The sequence below is a fragment of the Stomoxys calcitrans genome, chromosome 2 (genome assembly GCF_963082655.1).
Source record: "Stomoxys calcitrans chromosome 2, idStoCalc2.1, whole genome shotgun sequence".
Taxonomy (NCBI): Eukaryota; Metazoa; Arthropoda; class Insecta; order Diptera; family Muscidae; genus Stomoxys; species Stomoxys calcitrans.
This window is the reverse complement of record NC_081553.1, coordinates 186,131,925-186,142,880: the sequence shown is the minus strand read 5'-3', so window position 1 is coordinate 186,142,880 and position 10,956 is coordinate 186,131,925. Positions and strand designations below refer to the sequence as shown.

Below are 10,956 nucleotides of genomic sequence, written 5' to 3'. Positions count from 1 at the left end.
GACAGATGGTTATGTGACGCATACACCCTTATTTTCACCAATACTATTAAAATGACCACATATCATGATGTACCATGTTAAGTGGCCATTAGTTGTTATTGTCAACAATTTGACGTATTTAAGTTATTCATATTCCGTTATTCATATCCCGATTATCGATATCGATAACTTTTTAAAGCTATGTTTTTTACATAATGGCAATTTGTCATCTATGAACTAAAAACAAACAAATAAACACCTCAAAAATTAAAATTTTGTAAACTTAAGGACTTACTCTTACGAAATGTATTAAATATTAAATAATTGGACAATTTGTCATTTTCAGAGAGCAATTTGGCCTGCAAATTTTAGAAACCAATCGAAAAGATTTTCTTTTTGTAAAGATTAGCAAAGTCTCATTAATGTTACAAGAAGAAGGCGGCAACTAAATAGGAGTTAAGGGAGAACAATTGATTGAATTCAACCATCTCTTAAGATTTAATAAAGTTTTTTTTGTCTTTTTTTTGCAACCATATGAGAGAGAATTGATGAATTATGATGGAAAATAAAAACAAAACAATTTTTTTGGTTTTTGTTGGTTGTTCTTTTTTTGTTGTTGGCAATACAAAGAATTAACGGGTAATTCTTTTTTGCAACATTTTTTTTTTTATTCGACATAATTTTGTTTTTTTTTTTTTGAAATTTTCTTTTGTAATTTTCTAAACAATAGAAACATCATATTATAATTCGTTTTCTTTAAAGCTTTTTAAAACAAGAGCTTTTCTTCTTCAATTGATTGTAGGTTGTTGTTGTTGTTGTGTGACTTTTAGCTTTTTTTCTTCATGTTGTTGTAAGTAGTCGTAGTTAAAGCTTAAACTCCTTCTTCTCTTCTCTTCATCTTCATTATCTTTCATCAAGATTTTTAAATAAATATGTATATATATAAGAATATGTATAATAAAGAATTTTTCAAACAAAATTATAATATGTGTGTGTGTGTGTGGTAAAAAAAATAGTAGAAAAATATATGGCGGAAATTGTTGTTGTTTTTTTTGTTGTTGTTAAAGGAAATTGTTTTGAAGAAAAAATCACTTTCTTTTCGTAGTAGTAAACATCATTATGATCTTCGTTTACTTCATATCGAAGACATAGACATACTCCTAAGTGCTACTCCTGCTACCAACATCGTGTTACTCCTCTCACAGCTGCTGCTGCTGCTCGTGCTACTTCTCATCCACGTCGTCGTCGTCTTTGGCTCTCTGTGCCAATAACCTCATCATTAAGCTCAAGCAGTTGTAAAGGCTAGCCACTTGCGGCAGCCTGTTGTTGCGGCTGATGGCGATGATGTTGATTATGATGGTGATGATGATGATGATAGTAATCATTGGAGTTGTTATTCATCATCATCATATTCTTGCCATTTCTTTGATTAAAGTTATGAAGATGATGATGCTGCTGAGCATGATATTGGTTATGTTGTTGATGTTGGGCATAATAAGGTGGAGACGATGACAGGGCCATTTCATAGCCATTGCCTCCGCCACCACCATTGCGTTGCATGCGTCGTTGTAACAATAAACTTTCAGTTGTTGGAGATAAACCAATATTAATGGGAGATGAACTGTTGTAGGACGAATCATAGGAACCAATCGCAAAACCTGGAAAGTTCTCACTACGAAAAGCAATGCGGCCCGAGCCTATGCGTTGCGGTGGCGGCTGTTGCTGCTGCTGTTGATGTTGATAATTGCCACGGTACATGGGTACCATTTGCGATTCTTCGGAATAACATTTACGCTGATAGGCTCTTTGAGGGGAGCCCTGAGGGTTGCTGGATGGTTGATTACGCACCGAGGCATAGATGCAGTCATTGCGCCAGTTGCGTATCTCGGAATTATCCCCTCCTCCACCACTGCCGCCACTGCTGGGTGGTGAGAACTTGTGGCCGAATACTTGATATTCATTATCAGAGGGTGGGGTACCGCCACCACTGCTGCCACCACTATTGGTGCGAGCCTGTTGGCGATAACAATAACTGGGCAACATATAAGGATTGCAACGATTTGAAATCTGCTGCTGTTGAGAGCCACAGCGGGGGAAATTGCCATTCTCCTGGTGCCCAGCATAACCTCCTCCTACTACTGCTGCACCAGTGTTGGAGCGATATTTATTGCCATTGTTGTTATTGTTGTTGTTGTTACGATATGCATGATTGTCTAGATTTTTAAAATTCTTTAAGGCATTAGTCTGGTGTTGCTGCTGCTGCTGTTGTTGGTTATTGTTACGTTCCCTCCAATTTTCCAAAGGCTTAGTTGCCACTTGTTGCGTTTTATTGGTGATGTAACGTTTGTTGTTATGTCCTTGCTGCTGTTGCTTTTGCTGTTGAGCTTGATTTTGTTGTTGCTTATGGGTTTTTTGGCGTTGCTGCCTGGAATAGGCCTGGAATTGTATGGGCTTTTTGAAAATGCCCTCTTCATCATCAGCAGAGCCACTAGCATTCACTACTGGACGTTTAATGACATTTAGTTTCAGCTCTTTAACACCACCAACCAGCATATCATCTTCATTGCTATCCATGTCATCATCATCATCATCATCCTCTTCCTCATCGGCATCCTCCAATTCGGCATCATAGTTGTGATAGGCATCATCATTTTCGTTAAAGTAAACACAGCGTTGTGGAATAAACACTGGGGAATCTTGTCGCTTCTCCCTAGAAGGTTGTTGGTTTCTATTATTGGAAGATGTCTTCAGTATCGAAGTGGTGGGAGATGTGGTTTTCTTTTGCATAACTTCTAATCCATTGCCATTAGCATCATTGTCATCATCATAAACATCATTGACGTGCTTCTTCTTTGTAAGTGGTGGGCTTGAAGTGGGTTTTTTGTTTAACATAGGTACAGTTACTGTTGGTACGGCATCGATTCCTTTAACCACATCTCCTCCAGTTGCTGCTAGACGAAGATCAGCAGCCACATTCTTCTTCATATTTTTCTTCAAGGCTTTCTTCTTCTTCCTTTTACGTTGTTGTTGCTTATTTTTAATATTATTTTCCATTACAATTTCATTTTCTTCGTCTTCATAATCGTCGTCGTCGTCGTCGTCTTTAGCGTCATCAACTACTATTCCATGGATAACTTGATTATCCTTCTCTTTGTTATCCTTAACATCATCATTGCAATTGATTTTATCAATTTTATTGCCAGTCTCATCAATTACTTCAGGTAGCATTGCCTTTAAATCACTGATACTTTCCAATATCTCGGTATTAACTGCCTGCTGCTGCTGTTTTTGTTGTTGTTTATGCATATGCATATGCTTCTTCTTTCTCTTTTTAATACGCTGTTGCTTATTAGCATAACTAATAAACATCAACTCACTGCCAACACCAACATCTTCTGCAAGAGGATGCTCTGGGGCATCCTTTAACAAATCAATGTTACAGTCATTGGCGGCACTATGATATGCATCATCATAATCATCATCCTTATTATTATTATTATTGTTGTTGTTGTTGTTGTTAACAACATTACCATTATTATGAGCATATTGGCCATAGCTATCGATGTCTTTGTTAACCATTGGATCACTTGAATAATCGAAATCATGTATCCAAGAATCCTTTTGGAAAATATCATCATCCTCATCCTCATACAACACCACTGGCTGTTGGCCACTACCCTTTTCTATTTCTAAATATATCTCAGCCTCAGTTGAACCACCATGGCTTTTTGTTTGTGGCTGATTGTGGGAATTCTCTTTAATATCACCATTGTCACCATGATCCTTCTCATCCTGATCACCATCATCATCATTTTCATACCAATAACTAGAAAGTATTTGGTTGTTGTCCTCTTCCTTCTTCTTCTTAATTTTCTCCTCCTCCTTCTCTTCCCATTTGACTTCAACAAAGTGCTTCTGTTCTAGATTTTCCATAACCCCATCATCGTCTTCCTCATTGTGGGTATTCAGTGGTGAAAAATTCATCGATGGAGTATTGTAAATTCTGGAAGATTTATTACAGGGCACTATGGGAATGCAATTGGCTCCATCACTGCCATGATTGGCATAGTTATTAATGGATTGTTGTATATTCAGGGGCGAGGGACGTGAACGGCTCTTGGAACGATGAGCCTTGAAGGGCTGCAATTCCACATGCTCCAGGGATTTATCACCGATTTGGGAAGATTGATAGATATTAGGACGTTCCATCATATAATCGTAGCGCATGGAGAAATGTTGTAGTATAACACGCTTCACAGCCATAGCGGATTCGGCAAAACGTGAGATTTCACGTGCCGATTTATTGCTGAAATACAAAAAAAAAAAAATAAATAAATATTTAAAAAATATATATAAAAAAATCTTTAAATAAAAAATATTTAATACTTATAAAAATATTAGAAATGTATAAAAAAAATATAAAAATATAGTTTTTTTTATATATTTTATAAAATATAAAAAATAATAAAATATAAAAATAAATAAATAAAAAACATATAAATTAAAAAATAAATAAAGAAAATAAAAATATAAATAAAAAAAATTAATAAAAACGAGTAAAAGTGTGCTATGTTCGACCGGGCAGAATCTTATGTACCCTCAACCATGGATCGCATTTTTCGAATTCTGTTCCCGGTATCTCCTTTAAGGCAAACATATGATAAAAGGAAAGAATTGCTATGATTTTGAAGCTAAAATATCAAGTTATTGTCTGATTCGGACCATAATGAATATCGGAGACCATAGTAGAAGTTGTTGTACAAAATTTCAGCCAAATCGGAATATAATTGCAACCTGTAGATGCTCAAGAAGTCAAGATCCCAGAGCGGTTTATATGGCAGCTATATTAGGTTATTAAAACTATATTTGACACAGTTTTTGGAAGTCATAACAATACACTTCTTGCAAAATTTCAGCCAAATCGAAAAAGAAGTACGGCGGTACGCTTGAAACCTTGCACATATATTTCTTATTGATGTAGGTCGCTGGGGTTTGCAAATGGGCCATATCGGTAAAGAATTGGATATAGCCCCCATATAAACCTATCCCCAGATTTGACTTCTTAAGGCCCTAGCAGCCTCAATATTTATACGATTTGGCTGAAATTTTGCACAGTATTTTGTTATGACTAGCTCCCATATAAACTGATCTTCAGATCATATTTCTTGAGCCTCTAAAGGGCGCAATTCTCTTTCGATTTAGCTGAAATTTTGTACAATGACTTTTCCTATAACTTTCAACATATTTGACACGGTCTAAATCAGTCCATAACCTGATATAGCTCCTATATAAACCGATCTCCCGATTTTAAACCTTGGGGTCCCTGATCCGATCGGGTCTGTTTATTATATTTTTCATTTTTATTTTATTTTCTTTTTTTAATTTTTGTAATTAAAATTTTAAATATAATTTTTCTTTAATTTTAATTTTTTATTAATTTTAATTTTAATTTTTTTATTATTTTTTATTATGTTATATTTTTATTTTATTTTTCATATTTCATTTTCCATTTCATTATTTATTTATATTTATTCTCATATTTGTTTGTAATTATTTTATTATTTTTTTTTTTTCTTTTTAATTTATTTTTGTTTTGTTTTTTTCTTATGATCTTCAACATACGTTTCCATTCTGGTCTGAATCGGTGCATAACCTTGGGCCCCTCATCCAATCTGGTCTGATTTTTTTTTTATTTTTGTAATTCTAATTCTAATTTTTATTTTGTTAATTTAAACTTAATTTTTTCTATTAATTAAATTTTTTTTATAATTTTTTATTTCTTTCATTTCTTTATTTTTTTTATGTTTTATTTTATTATTTTTTATATTTATTCTTTTATTTATTTTTTTATATTTATTTTATTGTTTTTTTATTTTTATTTTATTATCTTATTATTTTATTTCATTATCTTCTTATTTTTTGTTATTTTTAGTAGTATTTTAGTATTTTTTATTATTTGTTTTGTTTTTTTTTAATATCTTTTTATAGTTGTTATATTTTTTTTCAATTTCTTTTTTACTTTTGTTATATTTTTTTAAATTTCTTTTTTATTTTTAATTTGATTTTTAATTTTCTTTTATTCTTTTTAATTTTTTAGCTTTATTTTTACTTTTTAATTTTTATTCATTTTACTTTTTTAATTACTTTTTATTTTATTTATTTTTTTAATTTCTGTTTATTTTCATTTTACTTATTAGTTTTTCCATTTTTTTTTTTTTTGCTTTTTTAATATTTTTATACCCTCCACCATAAGATGGGGGGTATACTAATTTCGTCATTCTGTTTGTAACTACTCGAAATATTCGTCTGAGACCCCATAAAGTATATATATTCTTGATCGTCGTGACATTTTATGTCGATCTAGCCATGTCCGTCCGTCCGTCCGTCCGTCCGTCTGTCTGTCGAAAGCACGCTAACTTCCGAAGGAGTAAAGCTAGCCGCTTGAAATTTTGCACAAATACTTCTTATTAGTGTAGGTCGGTTGGTATTGTAAATGGGCCATATCGGTCCATGTTTTGATATAGCTGCCATATAAATCGATCTTGGGTCTTGACTTCTTGAGCCTCTAGAGTGCGCAATTCTTATCCGATTCGAATGAAATTTTGTACGGCGTGTTTTTTTATGATATCCAACAACTGTGCCAAGTATGGTTGAAATCGGTCCATAACCTGATATAGCTGCCATATAAACCGATCTTGGGTCTTGACTTCTTGAGCCTCTAGAGGGCGCAATTCTTATCCGATTGAAATGGAATTTCGCACGACGTGTTTTGTTATGATATCCAACAACTGTGCTAAGTATGGTCCAAATCGGTCCATAACCTTATATAGCTGCCATATAAACCGATCTTGGGTCTTGACTTCTTGAGCCTCTAGAGTGCGCAATTCTTATCCGATTGAAATGAAATTTTGCACGACGTGTTTTGTTATTATATCCAACAACTGTGCCAAGTATGGTTCAAATCGGTTCATAACCTGATATAGCTGCCATATAAACCGATCTTGGGTCTTGACTTCTTGAGCCTCTAGAGGGCGCAATTCTTATCCGATTGAAATGGAATTTCGCACGACGTGTTTTGTTATGATATCCAACAACTGTGCCAAGTATGGTTCAAATCGGTTCATAACCTGATATAGCTGTCATATAAACAGATCTGGGGATTTGACTTCTTGAGCTTCTAGAGGGCGCAATTCCTTTCCGATTTGGCTGAAATTTTGCATGACGCATTTTATTTTTACTTTCAACAACTGTGTCAAATAAGGTTCAAATCGGTTCATAACCTGATATAGCTGCCATATAAACCGATCTGGGATCTTAACTTCTTGACTCCTAGAGGTTGCAGTTATTATCCGATATGCCTGAAATTTTGTACGACGGATCCTCTCATGACCATCAACAAACGTGTTTATTATGGTCTGAATCGGTCTATAGCCCGATACAGATCCCATATAAATCGTTCTCTCTATTTTACTTCGTGAGCCCCAATGGGCGCAATTCTTATACGAATTGACTGAAATTTTACACAGGTCTCCAACATATAATTTAATTGTGGTCCGAACCGGACCACATCTTGATATCGTTTTAATAGCAGGGCAACTCTTTTCTTATATCCTTTTTTGCCTAAGAAGTGATGCCGGGAAAAGAACTCGACAAATGCGATCCATGGTGGAGGGTATATAAGATTCGGCCCGGCCGAACTTAGCACGCTTTTACTTGTTTTCCTTATTATTACTACTTTTATATATTTTAATTTTTTAGATATTATCTTTTTTGGCAACACTGGTTTAAACAGCTCACACAGGTTTTGAGTTTTGTTTCACCATGAATCGAACAACGCTTACAAATTATTGAATTTTATTATCACATTGCATGCTCTATTAAGAAAGTTCATCGCGAATTTTTTCCATAGAGCGACGTAACTCATTTTTGGCCCAATGGGTACATAAATAAGCAGAATAAATCAGCCAGTACCATTGCAAGAGCTACCAATGAATCCAGAAAAAGTCACAGTTTGGTACGGTCCATGGGCCGGTGGCATCATTGGACCGTACTTCTTCAAAGATGATGAGAATCCTAACGTAACTGTGAATGGTGAGCGCTATCGTGAGATGATTTCCAACTTTTTTTGCCCAAAATGCAAGAGATTGACTTGAATGACATGTGGTTTCAACAAGACGGTGCCACATGCCACACAGCACGCGTAACAATGGACTTATTAAGAGGCGAGTTCGGTGAACATTTTATTTCACTTTCGGGACCGGTCCGCCTAGATCGTGCGATTTTACGCCTTTAGACTATGTTTTGTTCAATTGACGTATTGGAAGACAACATTGAAGCATTTATTTGTGAGATACCGGCCGAAATGTTTGAAATAGTATGCCAAAATTGGACGGATGGACCATTTGAGGCGCAGTCACGGTCAACATTTACATTTTTATTGTCAACTAAATTTTTAATTGAAAAAATGTTCGTGATTTTTTCGGTGTATTTAAGAAATTTATAAAAAAAAATTAATAATAACCAGGATAGGAATTTTCATGTTCACCCTGTGTGATAAGTAATTATCTATAATATTTTCTAGATATTTTTTCTTACCGTCTTATATTTCCAGCGGTTAATAAAGCTCTACGACGATTTGCCATCTTCTTACTATCGTTTGCATCCATTTCGGAAAATTTAATCCATGGATGATTCAATACTGCCTCAGCACTCAAACGTTTGGGAGCATCCTTAACCAAAAGGCCACTAATCAAATCTTTGGCCTCCTCGCTAACATCAGTCCACTCAGGATCAGGGAAATAAAAACGTCCTACGGCACAACAAACAAGCGTTCATAAGTAAAGTTTCAATTTTTTTATCACTACCAATGTGTTACTTACCATCTTGTATAGACTCAAATAGTAGCTCTTGACAACGGCGACAATTTTCACCACGATTCCAACCACAGTCTTGTTGACAGTTACCCGAAAATGGTGGATAACCACACAACAAAATGTAGGCAATCACGCCCAAAGACCACAAATCACAGCGTTTATCATAATAATTGGATTCGCCAACAAAAAGATTAACAACTTCTGGGGCCATAAATTCGGCACTACCAACCTGAAAGCAAAACAAAATGGAAACATTCAAAATAAGAATTTTATGTGGACAAAAAAAAAAAAAAACGACCAAATTTAGAGCGTTTTCACTAGTTTTTGTTTTTTTTTTTTGTTTACTTACCGGTGTTAAAAGTTGTGGCGTTGCCACCGGCGACGAAATATCCGCGGTAAATGTTATACCCGAACCCAAATCAAAATCACAAATTTTTATGGGGCACAATTTGTCCGGATGGACACACAATATATTCTCCGGCTTGAGATCACGATGAGCTATGCCCTTTTTATGTATGAAATCTAAACTCAAGGCAATTTCCTTGATTATGAGGGCAGCCTCATGTTCCGAAAAACAAATGTGCTCTTGAATGCGACTTAAAAGTGCGCCACCGTTGATCTTCTCAAAAACCAAATAGAACTTATCATCATCTTCGAAGAATTCCAACAATTGCAAAATGCCGGGATGACCTTCGCAATGGCGGAAGGTCTCGACCTCACGAAAGACACGAGAACGTGCATGACCGGGAATTTTGTCAATGACCTTGACGGCATACTCCAAGTCGGTGTAGATGCTGACGCAAGTCTGCACCGAGGCATAGGCGCCTTCGCCCAAAATTTCACCGGTCAGCTTGTATAACTCTAGAAAAGAAAAATAAATTATTCAAAATTTTTATATATAAAATATTAAAAATTTATTTTCTTTTTTTTTAATTTATATATATTACCTTGAAATGTAGACGAGTGCCATGATGACGTTCTCTTCTTTCGTCGTTTCTTCTTTTGCATTTCCTCCTTATGGCGATTGAATTTCTCCTGACGCTCGGTTTCGGTTAGTTTCGGGGCATCACTGGACTCATTGCCCGACACATCATCACCGCAGCTATAGCGACTAGGTTCATTTAGATCACCTGGAATAATAAAAGATAAGATTGTTTATGTATGTATCAACATTTAGTTAGGGTTTTAAAATTAGTTATTTGTTTAATGAGTTAGAAAAAATCATTTATCATGTTGACAAAATGCTACGCGGTTTTCTTTTCTTTTTGCGTCTCAGAGCTAAATAACAAAAACAACAAAGAATGATATGCGAAATCATCATCAAGCGCCCCCTAAGCAGCCATTGGCCCGCCCACTCATCTCAAATTAAAATCGGAAACATTGGCACGCTTTCCACTTCTGCGGGTATCATAAATAAAGAATCACACAAAGGCATGCTACTACTCCTGGCTGCCCCCCTCGAAGAGACGGAAAAACAAACAACACATATGTAAAACAGTGGAAACGTGGCCAAACCATATTCAAAGTTGGCGGACTGCAATCAGTTTCACTAGGTATTGGAAAAGAACACAAATTGGGAAATTTCAACCAAATTGGATAAAAAATGTGCTTGCTGGGTTGTTTAATGCAAATGGTGTGGATTGTTGCATAACCTGACATAGTTCTCATTTAAATCGAAGAGATTGAGGGACTGTTGGATGCGTACATCAGGGATCTTCTTGACCCATTGTTGTTAAACAGCTACCAGTATGTCTACACCAAGGGTTGGCCATTTGATAGCACTCGTCACGACGTGGTGGGTTACATAGAGAGGATCTTGGGAACAAGCGACTTAACTTTGCCGGTCCTCTTGGATATAGAAGGGGTTTTAAATAAAGTGAAGTTAGGGTTCATTCGTCGTTCTTTGGTATATAGGGAAGCCCCACTCTTCTGAGAATTGGATTGACGTTATGCATAAGGGCAGAATTATCAATGCATCAGCGGCCGAGGGCTCGGCGAGGAAAATTAATAACAGGGAGTGTGTTCCCTCTCTTGTGTACCATGATTATCAATGGAATTCTCAGATCCTTCGACGAGGAAAGTGTGATAGTGGTTGCCTACGCCG

The 10,956-nt window shown here is 35.6% G+C and overlaps 1 protein-coding gene across 2 annotated transcripts in view; it reads right to left on the bottom strand.

Moving 5' to 3' along the window:
- Positions 1-771: 771 nt before the first annotated feature.
- Positions 772-10,956, bottom strand: part of LOC106086043 (probable WRKY transcription factor protein 1) — a 77,573-nt gene continuing 67,388 nt past the window's right edge. For both annotated transcript variants that reach the window (XM_013250548.2, XM_013250549.2), the window contains 5 exons: positions 9,800-9,982; positions 9,202-9,713; positions 8,859-9,081; positions 8,575-8,788; positions 772-4,285 (listed from right to left, as the gene is read on the bottom strand). In XM_013250548.2, the coding sequence (XP_013106002.2) occupies positions 1,282-4,285; positions 8,575-8,788; positions 8,859-9,081; positions 9,202-9,713; positions 9,800-9,982 (4,136 nt within the window). In that variant the 3' untranslated portion in view covers positions 772-1,281. The remainder of the gene's footprint in view (positions 4,286-8,574; positions 8,789-8,858; positions 9,082-9,201; positions 9,714-9,799; positions 9,983-10,956) is intronic.